General features: G+C 34.4%; 1 protein-coding gene across 2 annotated transcripts in view; it reads left to right on the top strand.

Moving 5' to 3' along the window:
• Positions 1 to 16,171, top strand: part of LOC145671495 (KH domain-containing, RNA-binding, signal transduction-associated protein 2-like) — a 197,909-nt gene that overhangs the window by 123,308 nt on the left and 58,430 nt on the right. For both annotated transcript variants that reach the window (XM_081740685.1, XM_081740684.1), the window contains exon 2: positions 5,220 to 5,344. In XM_081740685.1, coding sequence (XP_081596811.1) covers positions 5,220 to 5,344 — 125 coding nt within the window. The remainder of the gene's footprint in view (positions 1 to 5,219; positions 5,345 to 16,171) is intronic.

Here is a 16,171-nt window from a genome sequence, read left to right as displayed (position 1 = left end):
CTTGGAGGTCAATGGCCAGAACACTACCCTCATAAGAGGGTGGTGAAGGAAGATGTGAATAAGAAAGAGCACGTACAGGAATTCAGGAAATGGTTGTACGTATTTGTTTACCCTGTCTGTTTTGGTAAAACCATTAGCTATATCGGCTCCTTTCATCAGTGGGAAGCTTTAGTATTTCCGCAAAATTCTCAAGGTTAAAGCTCAATTGTCATTTATTGGCACCTGACTGCATTTCAAAAGGTAGCGGAGGTTTTGACATATGAATTCCCTCAAGATTTTCTCAAAACATCTTTTGCTCCCAGGGAAACTTCTAGTTCATTAACAAGAGGTAGTTAACTACAATATTAGAATGTGCATATCTGCCAAAAAGAACAAAGCAAATATGTCTAGAATGAACAACCATTCAGTAACAACTGAAAAGAAGTCATAAATTGCATATGAATTTCTAAATTTATAACTTAGCTTTTCTTGTTTTCAATCTGAATAACTCAGTGTGCTATAATATCAATTTTAATAAACTGCGTACATACACTTCTATTTCATGATTGTGTTATTGTGTTTTCAATCCGAATAATCCAATGTACCAGACTAGTTTTCAGGAAGAGAAAGGTATGCATATATATTAAACATACTATCAAGAGCGCCGATCCTGAGGGACCGAGGGGGCCCGGACCCCCCAAAGCTCATGTGGTCCCTATTTTATTTATGAGTATACAATATTTGGTATCATTTGAGTACAATTTGTCTTAAAATCTTCATATATATACCTTCTGTATCTGAAAGGCCCTCTCCCCAAATTTACAGAGAAATCGGCGCTCTTGCATACTATAGTAATATTTTCTAGTACTGTATATTTTTATGATTACTGTATATACAATATTTATAAGTAGCTGTCGTGCCACTGCTTATTAAAATTTTGCAATCAAGTAATACTAGAAATCTATTCTAAAAATACACAAATCACACTTATTTTCTGTAAGTTGGCCACCTGTCTAAGTTGGCCACTTTTCGATGGAACCGATGGTGGCCAACATAGAGAGGTTTCACTGTAATAATAATGATAATCGCGCATAGCTTGAATTGGGGACATTCCATGTGAAATTAACCAGTGAAATGACAAAATCTGACCTGACCATCTTAGATTTTTGTAAAAATTGGTGCACAGCTTTATTACAGTGGGAGATGAAAAAATCCCAAATATTATCTCTCCTCCTAAAAGTGTCCCTATACAGGGTGTTCAAAAATGACAAGAAGGGCATGTTTTCAGTTAGTGATGATTAAAAATTGTCAAAATTGTTAATATGTGCACTAGAGACATGAAACAAACACCATTGGAAAGCTTAAAAACTGCTCTACAAAGTGTACTACATTGAAAACAAAACCTGTAAAATAATAAAAAAAAATAAAAACACCTTAAAATTTCAATTTTGAATTTCGCATACAAATGTCCCTGCGAATTTGTTCAAAAGTGTCCAGATTGTAGTACTAAAACACCACAAAGTTGCATTTTGGGCACTCAATGGGATCCGATTCAAAATTCAACCTAAACCTAACATTGCACGATATTGACCATGTAAATATGTGGGCTCAGATCGATAACCATTTGCCTGTAGCTATTTACTTGCAGCATCAAAGGAATTTATATTCAATTTCATTCTCCGTTATCGGCGAAACGAACGCGCCATTAGTACTTAAAGGCGTATCCCTATACCTAAACTTCCTTTTTACAGTTCGTTTCGCCGATAAGGGACCACGGTAGAACATGGATATTTAGATAGAGCGCATACTAGTTCCTTTGTAATTCCTTAAGCCACTTGGGATCGATCCTGTAGTTTCTAAGGCAGAGCGTTTCGAAACGTGAATTTTCGAATTTTCGGCGGCTCATAACTCTGAAAGGAAACGTTTTTCGTCCCATGTTTAATAGAAATTTTTTTCTTTCATTTCATATAAGGAATCACCTCCCAAAGTTGGTCGATGGAGTTACCTACCACCATATATATATATGAGAAAGAAAGAAATAAGAAACAGTAACATAGGCTTGACATTGCATTAGGTTTTTGAAGAAAATAGAAAATAAATTTACATTTTATAACAGTTAAAAGAAATATATGCTTCATCCTGTTTGACATGATGTACTTTTTATCTTCCAGACTTTTATCGATACTTTTGTGTAAATAACAAACACAATGTACGAGAAATTCTTAAATGCATTTTCTGCAAATAGGCACCGGCAACGATTTTTCTTTGAACGGTCTACACAATAACCTTCGTATTTACTTCATATTCAATATTTCAAATATTCTTTGATCTTAAGTCTCGAAAAACCATGTTCAAATCGAAAGAAATTGTTTAGTTTATAACGAGATTATAGTGTTTCTTTTGTTTTCTCATAAATAAGAGAAACATGCGTGGCCGCTTCTTCACAAAGAGTAATCAAAACTTTATCAGTGAAAGAAACATGAAAAATCAGCATTAAAAAAAATTGCATTGTAGACACAAACAATTCTTTTCGATAGAAAATCTATGAGATTGTAGTCCTTATTCTTTTTCGTTTCTTAAAAAGTAAATATGAAACATTATCAAGGAGAAGTGGGAGTTAGTTGTGAAAAGATATCTAGATAGTTAAAGGCTAAGAAATGTTTAGGGAAGATAAGGAGATTAATATTGTACTGTATTTCGGTGTTTGAGAAAATTTTAACAACCTGATTATAAATATAATATAGTTATTCTTTGACTGCATTTTGTTGTACTGAATATACCAATTTTCTGAACCATTTGAAGACGCTAGTCATATTGGTATTGCAAGTTATATTGGTGCATTATACATAATGACAGTAATAATGGAAAGAGCTAAGGTTGAAAATAGCATAATAATAATAATAATTTAAGTATTATGAACAGCACTAAGATAAAACCATTATAAAATCATCATAAACAGACCAGAAAATTTGTAATATATAATGAATATTAGAGCAGGTTATGGCCTGTATATTCAAATTGTAAGATTCAAACTGATATATAAGAGGAGATTAAAATTTTTAAAAAATAAGTTAATTTCATATTATATCAGTAATAGAATTATGCAAATTAGTTCCATTTAACTACCATTTTAAAGAATGAGCCTACCTTGCTTAAAATTAAATGTCCAGCATGCAAAAATTCTTGGTCACGTATTGTCCTATTTGAGCATAAAAGATTGGTTCTTTTAATTAAAGATTATAACGTAAAAATACTCTGAAGATGGGCAGTTAGATCCCTTGTCATAAAGTCAGTTTTTTTTAAATATATATATATATATATATATATATATATATATATATATATATATATATATATATATATATATATATATATATATATATATAGAAAGTGCTTTATTTGTCTTAACATATGTAAGTTGATATTTTTCATTTTAAATTGCTGTGAAGCACTGCCACCCTTCTCAGTATTTCACGTTTAGAATTTAGTGCTACGAATGTCGATCGATTTCTAACACTATAAATCGGCACTTTTATTCCTGGATTTTGTAGGTAATATTTGCTACTATGTTGATCCAGTACCAGTATGTTTCAATAAAGAAATTATTCATAAATTTTGTCCTTTCCAATAAGGATTGAAGTCTCCAAAAAGTTACTAATATTCAGTCATGTAAATGGAATCCTTCACACTTTATTATTATGAACATTGTCATTTATGATATTATTTTCCTCCAAGGTTAAAGCTAGTAAAATATTGAAAGGCTTAAGACATATACACACACATACATACGTACACGTTTAATATATAATTATCTACTCCTGTTCCGTTTATTCCAAGAATTTCAACAACTTCGATAAACATTACTTTCGCAATTACCAATGTCCAGAGTTATTTTTGTTGGAGGTTTTGGAGTTTTGCTTCCCTTTCAGCTTCGAATTTATATGAGACGTAGCGTTCTTTTCAGCATAGTCTATATTAGACACGACCAAGAGTTTAACGTGGGATTCGAACTACAGTACATGAACTCCCACAGGGAATCGACGCCTATTTCAGAAGAAATTGGTTTGTGGAGTTTGTGTGTCGTAGTTCGGGTATGCTTTAAGCTATCTTTCTTCCGTTCCTTAACGGACAACAGAAACTTAGCTTTGATGGGTATTACTTGGCCCCATTCCTCAGTACTTTTATAACATACATACATATTTAGAAATAAATATTACAGGAATTTGTTTTAATAAATATAAACTTTTTGTACAGTCTCAGCAAAGAAAGTAACAATTTCATACACGTACTTCTGTAAAGATTTGATTGCCTACCTGTGAGTGTGTGAATTTGAGTACATAGTTTTCGTTAACAGGTAATTTCAAGATGAAAATATTCTCTGAGCGGAGAATTGATAGAATCTCCGATGTATAGTGCCAATGTTTTAATCACTATAGCAGCAAGCAACTTGCTAGACCAGTCTGATTTTTCACTTTTGAGGGTCATGCTCTGCATCGTAATCACATGAGTTGTACCACAATGGGCTTTTTGAGAGACTAACCCAGTAGCGTAATCTGTATAACCCCAGTAGCGTAATCTGTATAACTTTTTTTTTTTTTTTTTTTTTTTTTAATGTTCGTCGAAGCAGAAATTTTCTTGTAAATTTATTTCGTTGTTTGCTGATCAGTTTAATAAAGATTTTTTTTTTTTTTAAAAAATCTCAATTTGACCGGTCGTCACACTGAACACTGCCAGAGTTTTGCTTGTGTATCGCACAAGTTTTCATTTAAAGTAGAAGTTATATCGTAATAATAATAAAAAGATGTCTTTACGTGTAAATAATGTTGGTTCTTCCTCCATTTTCAGTTCTCTCTTAAAGAGGAAGGGAAGCTTGCACATTTAACCACCTCAAGGGTGGTGGAGGGGAGGACTTGAAGATTATCAGTGTACATTTAAAGATTTCATTCGTAGTTCTTATATGAAAAAAAAAAAACTAAAGATGTTTTTAATACGGCTGTACAATTTAAGTTAATTTGGGAAGTTGTGAATTAGTTCATTGGCTCTACAGATATCTTCATTAAAAATATCTCACGTGTATGCGTACATGAGAATCCATATATAATTATGCACTTCACGAATTAATTTTTATATTAGTAATTTACTTTGGTATTTTTATCCTATATTAGCTTGTTATTTTGTTCGTGGCAAGGCACTTCCTGTATTCTGAGAACTGATGGTAGTTGTTTTTCTTTTGTTTTCAGAGGTTGTACGAGTTCAAGCCGGTGGGAAAGCGCCGCCTAAAGAGAGTAAATATATCGATCTCTATCGGGAGAAACCAATCCGTGTCACAGTCAAGGTTCTTGTACCTGTTAAAGAACATCCAAAGGTAAGCACACGCGTTAAAATTCATATTAAACTTCTCGATGGAGAGTAATAGTTGATGGGTTTTGTTGCAGGCTTTTTTCAGTAATCATACATTTAACTAAATCACCTAATAATTGTTGATTTTTAAACATATATGTTAAGTAACAACAAAAGTGTTCAGATTCAAAATAATAGAAGTAAACACGCTTTTTTTAAATATTGATTGCGTCACTAATTATGCAACACTACCTGTCTGTCATTTGAAATAAAAATTAACATAAATAGGGTAAACTGACCAGTGAATGACCATTTAAGATAACGTCTCCATATAAAAAGTTGCGAAACTAGAACAGTAAGTGTAAATCAATGTTTGCTTATGTTATTAGTTTCTTTGAACTCTTTCCTTGAGGAAGAAATATATAAATAATATTCTTAATGCTATATTTAAAGAGTGAAGAATAATGACAAAAATTAAGCATGTCAAAGTCCTAGTGAATGACCGGCTAAGCAAGTAAATGAACAACACACACACCAGTGAATGACCCACTAAATAATTTCAAGAAAATAAGTACGCACAATTTAAATTTTTACATCACCTGGCCTTGAAGCTGTAACAAGTCTTGCGGTAGAAACTCAGGTTCAAAAGGTGTGTATAGTTTCACAATGCTAGATTCTTATTGTCTGATGTAAATTCTTATTGCACTAGGACAAAATTTTATTTGTGATCACATTAGAAGAATTAAGATGATTTTCACACTGAAACCACTAAAACCACATAAACTCTAATTAAAAAAATAAAAATAATAAAATAAGCATGAACACCTTCACACTAAAATCACCTTGGAACACTGCTTTTTTTCTATTTCTGGGACTTTATATTTATTTCGAGCACAGAGCATCTCAGATGCTGTGATGACTTCTTTTATCTTTTCCATTTTATACCAGATTTTGTCACTTGGTTCTGGCCACTTCCAGCTCTTGCATCACTATTGGTCATAGTACTAACTTCAACATCGTCTCCAGATTTTGCAGTGACAGTTCCAGGAAAGTGTTCGCCTTCATAGTCAACAATTACATACATGTTAGGTTTAATATCAATATCTGAAAAGTCATTGGATAACTCGTCTTTGGAATCTTGTTTTAAAGAAAATGCTGGAAGTGTTATGAAGTGAATAAGCATAAGACTTCTTGTTGATCTAGCCACCGGCTCTGGTGTTTCTGTAGGATGTGTAGCAGAAGTAAAAGTTACACTCTTACATGAGTCAGTCGTTTTTTTTCTTTCTTTCTTTCCAGATATTAGTAAAATCCTTGTTTTCTTCCAATGTTATGACGTCGCCCACAGTGAGTGAACTTACATTATGACTTGAGGTCTGTACAACAGCAACTTTTCCATCTAACAAAGAAACATTTTTGCTCTGGTCTAACAAATTCTTGCTGCTGGTTTAAAAAAAAAAAAAAAAAAAAAAAAAAAAACTTCCATTACTAGAATGTCTTGACTCAGGTTCTGCTCATGAACAACACCTAAACTAACGCATCTCTGTTTTAATCTGTATCACCAACTTCTTGTGGCTGTTTCATATGATGATATTTTTTTTTCATATGTTATACAGAACCTTTTCATTAATAAAATAGGCATTTTTAGTTTCCCTATTCTCAGTATTTCATCATCTATAAAAACATGCTAGATAACAATGTTCTAGTTCCATAAATTTGGGAATAATAATCCATATTCCAATAATTAAAATGTTTTCGTGGAAACTCCTACAGTACTCAGAGTACATGCAAATACTTCGGAACACACAGATTAAAAATCACTGCTTTCGACAGTGATAGTAACAAGGCTGTTTAATTGTAGAAGTATTCTGAAATAAACTGTCCTAGTCTGAATGTATTATCAAAAAGTATAAAACGTGTTTCAGACCAACCATCCTGAATGGTTTTCCTCATTCACACCTGGCAAACTTTGTGGTGGACAAACACCGTGTGCGTGGGTTTCCTCGGGGTTTTCCCGTTTCTCCCACTTTCTTCATTCCACCATTTCATTTCTTTATGATCATCACAGTCTCCTTTAGCCTAGCCGGCATAATCGTCGAACACACATCAGGCGAATGCCGGGATGGTACCTAACATACAGGTCCCAGGCCCCTTCCTTCCCTTTCCTCGGATAGTGTGATCGCCGTGGGACGTCATCCCTCATACATGATGGGCTAACATGGCCATAGATGCTGAAAGCCTGGAAATCTAATTCCTAATTAAAATATTATCAAAGCGTTTTCAGAAGGGCTTAAAGTTGCTCAGGAAAAGCTACCGCTCCGAGCTTCGATGCATGGAAGTTCTTACGAAGCGAACACTTTATCATTTGTCTCAACTTTTCTTCCATCATTTTCCTTTACTCTTGCACTCATTTCCTTTTTATATTTAGAATTTCAGGACTCATACACAGTTTGAACCAGTTAATGATTGGTCGCAGACTAGTAAATGACCATGCTGGTCATCTACTGGATAAAAGCATCTGTTGATCATTTTAAGAATACATTATAGTGGTAGCATATAAATTATACCAAAAACTATCACCTTTATTGTTTTGGCGTGGAAACCAACTTTAAATACTGGTAATGCTTAAAATACTTGACCAGTAAGTTGACTTGACATTCCTTGTTCATGCTCCATCAGTGATTGATCGTTTCAACCACAAAAATATAATCTCTGAGGCTTAAATTTGTCAGAAACAGTATAACCAACCATTGCAGCAATAAAAGTAATTACTTATTGGTACATTGTATTATGCCAATTATTTTACGTGCCTTAGTAGCAACGTAGTTACAACGGAAGCTGGTGTAAAAATCACTATTTGTCCGCCATCTTTCACTCATACACATGTGACTGGTGAAGCCAATAAGAGCCTGCCTTGCTTCTAGATGTTCACGCAGCAGGATGCAATGTTGAATGTGATTGGATACATTCATTAAACCTTGTTATTGTCATGGTTTGGTCATTCACTGGTACGTGGTCATTTACTGGTTGGTTCACCCTATATAAATCGTGAAATGAAATTTATAAACAATAAGTGTTAAGTGCACTTCTGAGAACGTAAAAGTTATTTTAGAAAATGTTAAATGTAATTCCAAAGTGAATATTCGTTTGAACGTTAGATTAAAATTATAACTTTCTGATCAAATACAATAAATAATAATAATAATATGTAACAGTAAACGAAAAAATAAAATTAGATATATATTAATACTATTAATTGAAACTAATATTTAATTATGCCGAAACTAAATATTACTTGGTGTGAATCTTTTTTTATAAACCATGCTTTTTATTTTATTTTTTTAAATTTTAAATTTATTTTCAATATGAAATATGTAGTCATGTCCAAAATGATTGTCGCATATCTATAACTGTCTTCTTATAAGAACATGATTTGATAATGATTTTGCACGATACTTTTAATACTGATACTATGTGTATAATCGGGAAATGTATATTTGTGGTAAATTTCATAGGAAAAGAATTATAAATACGAAAATTAGCATGAGTAAAACAAAATGTTGCTAAATGGACAGAAGAACAATTTTCGTTTTATTGTTCTTATTTACTGCTCTTTTCACGTGAAATTTGCCACATACATGTCTTTGCCGATTATACGCATAATATCATCATAAGAAATACTGGGCGAATTCGTTATCAAATTATATTCCTACAACAACATATTTATAGACATGCGACAATAATTTTGGACATGAGTGTACAAGTTTGAAGAAGTAAATTATATAAACACATTTTTGTCATATCCACAATTAAAAAATAAAAATTCATAGAATGTGTGGGGCGCTGATCCTTATAGAAATGAACTTTGAATGCACCTCTGTTTTTTTCTAATTCACCTGCTGAAGTTAAAGAAGATACTTGTAAAGTGAGATTACAAAAAATTATAAATAGTGTCATACATAATACAATAAGTGATATCATTTCGCAGTGATATCATTTAATGAGTTAATACGCCGAAAATGAGAACTTATTTCCTCTCCACAGTGGAGGCAATAGGTTCTTTGAAACATATTATATAATGTTGGGAAATAAATTTGAGAGTTAGAGTGCTAAAGAAAGTTGAATGAAATGTACACTGATATGAAGTTATTTATGAATCCTCAATTAAGAAAACAGAGGAAGAAATGAGTTGAAATTATAAGTTGAAGGAGAGTGCATTCGGAGTATTGTTTTCAATCAACATCTCAATATCGATTTAGAAGATGTGGAAGATCTGTTGTGTGGTTAAGGTAAGCTAGCGTTTGACAGTTAGCTGCACGTGCTATAAAAGCAAAATTATTAGTAGTTATTCACCAATTACTGCTCTTTCTTGGTAACCAAGATTACTGATCGCGCTGTTACAGGTAGTTAAATGTTGATTGCCAAATAACAAAACTAATTATAACTGGAATATTTAAAATCATACGCTCCATATCGCCCTGTTATTAAAGTGATTATAGAATTATGGCTTGTTAAGTGTTCAAAGTTTGTACCCAGGAGCTGCCGTCCCTGTCGTTGCAGAGCCTTTAGCAGTAGGGCCTCAAACGCTCCACGTGTTCTGCAAACTGATAGCCGGCAGCTTTCCTTAACCGTACAATATGTAGGGAAGGTAGTTAAGTGTATACGGATTGCAAATGGTGTTGCACTTGTTGCGGGATTTGAACGCAAACTAATATTAATATGATGGTAGGAAACAGAGCTTTCAATAGAAAAAGACGGAAATAAATGTAATTACAAGTTTTGATAATATAGAACGAATCAATCTGTTTTAACTTGTAGGAGCAGGTAGAAACCAAACAGGTGACCAATTCGGCATGTAGGTGGTAGTAGTAGTAGTAAAAACATGGAAGGATAAAAATAGGCCTCCTTTGTATAAGAAATGAAGGAAGAGTTGAATGGTGTATTTAGTCTGGAGTATTCTTTATCATACTTCCCCAAACAGTGAGCCGCGTAGCCCCATTCGCACCCGTATCCGCGAATAAGTTTTTTCGCTTGATCGTCTCGACCTTAGTGGCTGGTGAGTATCACGATCTCCTGTATTCAGTGTCTGCACCAACTGCCCATAAGAAGCTTTATAAGATCCATACGTTAACACTCAATACAAAGACTTTTGTAAAGTGTTTCTTAATATTTGTACTGTTTGCTTTACATGTCATTAATTTTATTTTTTCACTGAAAGCTTCTTTAGTTTGCAGTAATCTAGTTTTGATTTTCTTTCCCCTTCTTCCATGAGAGGAGATTAAACTACCCAGGTTGCAGAATGTCTTATTTGGGTCAACTTTGCTCTATTTAGCTGAGCATCAGCACTCGTCTCTTTTTGGGATAGTTCATTACTATGGTTTAATTTTATTTATTTCCAGTTTGCCTTTCTCATTTAGCAATTTGTTTGGAGTTAATCGTATGGTCTTCATTTTGCAAACTGCAAAGAGCACAACAGTAACGCTCACCATTAATTTTTAACACCACTCAAAAATTTCTATACCTGAATTCTGTGCTGCTTCGTTATAGATGTTGAACAACAGTGGTTGGTAGTCCGCACAGTTTCTTCACTTCCTTAGGCATGTTGAATACTAATATTTCCCTATCAATCCTGTCTGATCTTGTCCTGCTAGAGAGCTTTCCCATGGCTAACTGTTAGCGTACCCGCCTTTGACGTGGGGAAACAGAATTCGATTCTCGGCGAGAGTTCATGTGCTTCGGATCCCACGTTAAGCTATAGGTCCATGTCTCATATAGGCTCACCAGAACGCTAAACTAAAATCAAATAATCTTCAATCTTTGTAGTCAACGTTGCGGTGTCTCAGAATAAAATTTCTCAATTAATGATTGTCGAATTGTTTTCACATCAATGGAAGCAATAACTAACATTTATCCGTGTTCAGTTGCTTTCTCGATGATCGGCTGACATACGGTATAAGGTATGTCATCTAATTTCTGATATCTCCTTTTCGTTTCCATTACTTACATATGCCTGTATTCAAAACGCAAAGGTAAAATGAGCATAAAAATCCTTGAGGAAGAACGTAAGCTTTACCTTCTCCGGTAAATTCTCATAAAATCACATTAGCACTTCATAATTATTATAACATGTTAAAAACAAAGAAAGGAAATAATAATAAAAATTAAATAGCCAGGAAATATACCTTTGCTCTGGCGGTTATTTGTCCTGAAAGGTTAATGACACGAGTCTATAATTAATAATCCTTTAAACAAGTAGCAGTATTACATGTATACCTCGTGAGGGAGTTTGGTTTGTATGGTGTGATATTTTCTTAATATTGTAACCGGAAGTTCTACCAGATTTCTACTGCTTCCAGTTTAAGTAGAGATGTGAATGGAGATGGAATATATGTTTGGGGCATTTAATTCCTTACTGAAAATCGTTTCACGCTATCTATTATGGATTTTTTTCTATGGTGATCAATGGTAAAAACGGAAGTGCTTGATTTTTGCTACTTCTAGTTTGAATAGGGAGTTGAAAGATATTATGGTGTTTATTCTTGGAGCGTGAAATCGATTCTAAAATACAGCTTTTCGCTGACTCTAGTAGTTTTTGCTGTATACAGATTATTGAAACCGGAACTTGTAGTGGATTTCTAACTACATCCGATTTTAGTAAGAAGTTAAGGATGGAATAAAATGTCGATCTTTGGGAAGCTTAATCCATTGCAGAAAGAACTAATTAGCATTTTTGCTGTAGTAATTGTTACAACCGGAAATGTTTATTTCTACCACTGCCGGTTTGAGTATTGGCTCCAAACTTTTAGGCTCCTATATCCTGACCAAATTTGGTCCCGATATTTAATAATGTTCGATATTTTTTCTCTCACCTGGATAAGGTAAATATATCATAAAGGAGTTTTTGGTTACCAAATCTCTTAAAGAATGATCATGAACATTTTTTTTTTTTTTTTACAAGTTTTTATATTTCTCATCTTGTTAAAAAGTGGAGAGAAAAGATTTCGGATTTTGATGTAAAAATTGTCACTTGAAAAGTAAAGTAAAATATATATATATATATATATATATATATATATATATATATTCTATATATATAAAAGAGAACGCACAAAATCCTTTGTCCGCTCATCACGCTAATACGGCTGAACCGATTTCTTTCATTTTTGGGGGGTTGTTAGGATTTGGACCCTAGATGGTTTTTATCATATCACTTTAATTTTCAATTACCAGTGTCTTGAGATAATTGACCAATCAGGTGTCCATACGTACAAAAAATCCTTTGTCCGCTCATCACGCTAATACGGCTGAACCGATTTCTTTCATTTTTGGGGGGTTGTTAGGATGTGGACCCTAGATGATTTTTATCATATCACTTTAATTTTCAATTACCAGTGTCTTGAGATAATTGACCATTCAGGTGTCCATACGTACAAATCCTTTGTTATTAGTTCATCATAGGTATAAAAATAAACGTATTTATATGCAACCCGCATGACCCTGTGACTCGGCGGGTTAACATAACTGACAGGCGCTATAAATCACTTGAAAGCGAAAAAGTAAAAATTATCTAAGTAACAAAGTTTATTGCGTTCCGGGATGACCGCAGCGAAGCGGGGCGGGTTGGGGTGACCGCAGCGAAGCGGGGCGGGTTAACATAAATGACAGGCGATATAATGTTAACATTAGTGCAATCTTCTATGGTTTTTATCATATCACTTGAAAGCGAAAAAGTAAAAATTATCTAAGTAACAAAGTTTATTGCGTTCCGGGGTGACCGCAGCGAAGCGGGGTGAACGCTGCTAGTATATATATATATATATATATATATATATATATATAAAATATAAAATATAAACCCACTTCATTCTGAGAAGAGCGTTTTTACGTATTGTCGCAATAGGTCTACTGCTGAAAAGAAGTTTCCTTTTTTCTCTGTAAAACATTTACCATCCGTAACATGTATTTAATTAGCCTTTGATGTGTGATAATTTTTAATCTCGCAAGCGTAGATGAAGCGGAACGTGTAATTTTCGTAAGTTTAGTTTCCTTCGTTTCCTCTTGTGGATGAGAGACCTTGTGTAGTTGCACAATTTGGATGATGGATATTTGGCCTGGGAATTGATGAGTTTTTGTTTGTGTAGTGTGGTCGTCGCCATTAGGGAAAGAGTATGCTGTCTTTCTCCACCGTTCTAGCACATGACTGTAATTGATTTTTCATGCCTTTTGTTCCTTCTCTGGATATGAATTACATACTAATCAAACTCACGTTCTGTTTGATAGGTTACCATCATGTTTTACATGGTTTAATCTACGCTTACGGCAGTTTTGTTTTCTGTTTCGTTAAACCAGTAAAATCAGGTTTTTACTGATATTTTGTATTTCTCGTATGTTGACGTATATTTTTCTTACCCGGTCTGGCAATGAAAATTTCATCTCCCATTATGTGAGTTAATCTCGTGCAGTGTGGCCAAGGATTATGCTGTATACATTTTGTTCATTTTGACATTTCATTTATTATGGTGTATTTGACTCCAACCTTGACTCGTATAAACGATAAATCTTTATAAAAAATTGCAAAATTTCATTTGTCCTGTGGATCTTAAAGAGCTTCTTCATTGCAGATAAGAACTTTCCCCTCTATAAACAGTGGAATATAAGATATATTTCCGCCTTTTTTTGTTTGTTTTGTTTAGCTTTCCTTTCAGCACTGAAGTCGTGTGTGACAAGTTTAAGATTCAATCTGAGCCACCGTAATATGTTGACTACTCTCCCACCGAGAATCTAATTCGGTGCCACGTGCATCACACACACACACACAAGATTTCCGTCTCTTTTAATTGGTCAGCTGTCTGGTTGGCGCAAGGGGGGTAATTTTTCGTCTGGAAGTATTGGAGGCTGGTAAAAATCTTAACGTATAAATCAATAAGTAAAGTTTATTTATCTATTAAAATGCTACGAAAGCTGTAAAAACTCCTGAACTCCAACTTCTAACTCTGGATTTCAAAGCTTTGACTTACGGTTATTTGTGATTTCACGTTTAAAAGAATGTGTACTTTAAATAAATTATTTAAATACTTTTTTTTCATAACGTTTATGTTTTAAAACTATTGTTCAAAGCGTTTCTATTTTAATAAGCCTTCTCCAAAATCAATGCAATTGAATTGTGCTGCCATCTTTGGAGTTCTTTTAAACTACGTTTGAACGTTTTGTGGCCAATCCTTTCGACGATGAGATCTCGGAAACTACAGGCTCTAGAAAGATCACGGTTTCACTGATCGATTGCAAATTTTTCGTAGATTGTCCAGGTCTAATTGAATATTTTTTAAAAAAGCATGGCCATTATTTCTTTTACATTTTTACGGGTACACTGGAAGTGTTGAAATTAAAAATAAATAAATAAAAAGGTAAAACCATATCCTACGCATTATGCATCCCAACACCACATAATTGCATATAGGGGTTGCATATTCCTCAGGCATTTGTTTCTGGCCAAATTAAAAACTTCAACCGGAAGTAGCTCAAATCTTGCAAACGGTGCGAGATATTGAAAAAGTAATCGAAAAAAAATCTCTCCTTTACGGTATCTCTTGCCGATTTTTATCAAGACTTCTTTCATTTGTGTCTGCAAAGGGACATGTACAGATGTGAGGAACAACAAGGAGATTCATGCTCATATGTGAATGATGCGCTGTGTAGAAAGCGCAGGTTCAGCTAGTATATATTAATGAAAGAAGGCAACAACCGATTTAAACTCACTTATTTTTACACACCAGATTATCTATTGTTGCGAATTCAATAACAGAGTGAAAAGTGAATGACTGGACCGTGATCCGAACTCGGGACCTCCGGCATACCGCTCCGTTATATTAACTACCACACTCTTACTCTTGAAGTCGATGCTCTCAACTCAGACCACGTGCTTGTACCACATCTTAGCTGCTGTGCTTGGACTAAGCGTAGTGGTTAACGCATCGGTACGGTATGTCGGAGATCGCTGAGTCATTCACTTTTTCTGTTTGTTTCCGAAGTTTATTATTGTTGAGTATCTTTTCAAGAGAAAATGGTGACAGTAGGAGCATTAGGTACAGGCGATTTGTAAATGATATTCTTGTAGAATTGGATTCGATTAAAAAAAAAGAAAAAAGTGATTTAAACGTAGAGAAATGTAATTGTGATGGGAACAAAACAGTCTGTATGAACTAGGCAAGTATGCAAGAAGAAAGAACAGGTAACACCAGGTATTACTACTACTTGCCCCAAGCCTTCACTCCTTTGTCTACAAGGTAGTGACATTTCTTGGCGTCAGGAAGCAACGCAGCTAGCGACAACTTAGTATCCGATTTTTGGCGAAAAAAAAACCGGCTTTTCTGGAGCGTTGAATAACTATTAGTCACTCTCAAAGTAGGTCCCTTGGGACTCCACACACTTCTCATAGCGATGCCGTCATTGTTGGAAGCATGCGGAAAAAGCCTCTTTTGGTATAGAGTTGACCTCGACTGTCGTTGCTGCCATAATGTCCTCTCTGGTCTGAAATCGCGTTCCTTTCAACGGCCTCTTGAGTTTGGGGAACACCTAGAAGTCGCAAGGGGTCATATCAAGAGAGTAAGGAACTTGTCGAAGCACAGGAGTCTGGTGTTTCGCCAAAAATCTGAATCAAGTGCGACGAATTTCGCTGCCACTATTCATGGCCAAATCTTGGATCAAAATGGAATGTGCCGAAAAAGTGCTTATGTCCACCTCTTCCGCCATTTCTCGGATAGTCACACCACGGTCCAGCATCATCACAGCGTTTACGTTGATAGTGACCTGGTCATTTCGGCGTGTTTATGAGTGACCGGAGTGTTGCTTGTTCTTC

Source organism: Thermobia domestica, chromosome 2 (assembly GCF_964235325.1).
Source record: "Thermobia domestica chromosome 2, izTheDome1.hap1.1, whole genome shotgun sequence".
In the NCBI taxonomy this organism is placed as follows: Eukaryota; Metazoa; Arthropoda; class Insecta; order Zygentoma; family Lepismatidae; genus Thermobia; species Thermobia domestica.
The sequence above is the reverse complement of the archived record's forward strand: the minus strand, read 5'-3'. Positions and strand labels throughout refer to the sequence as shown.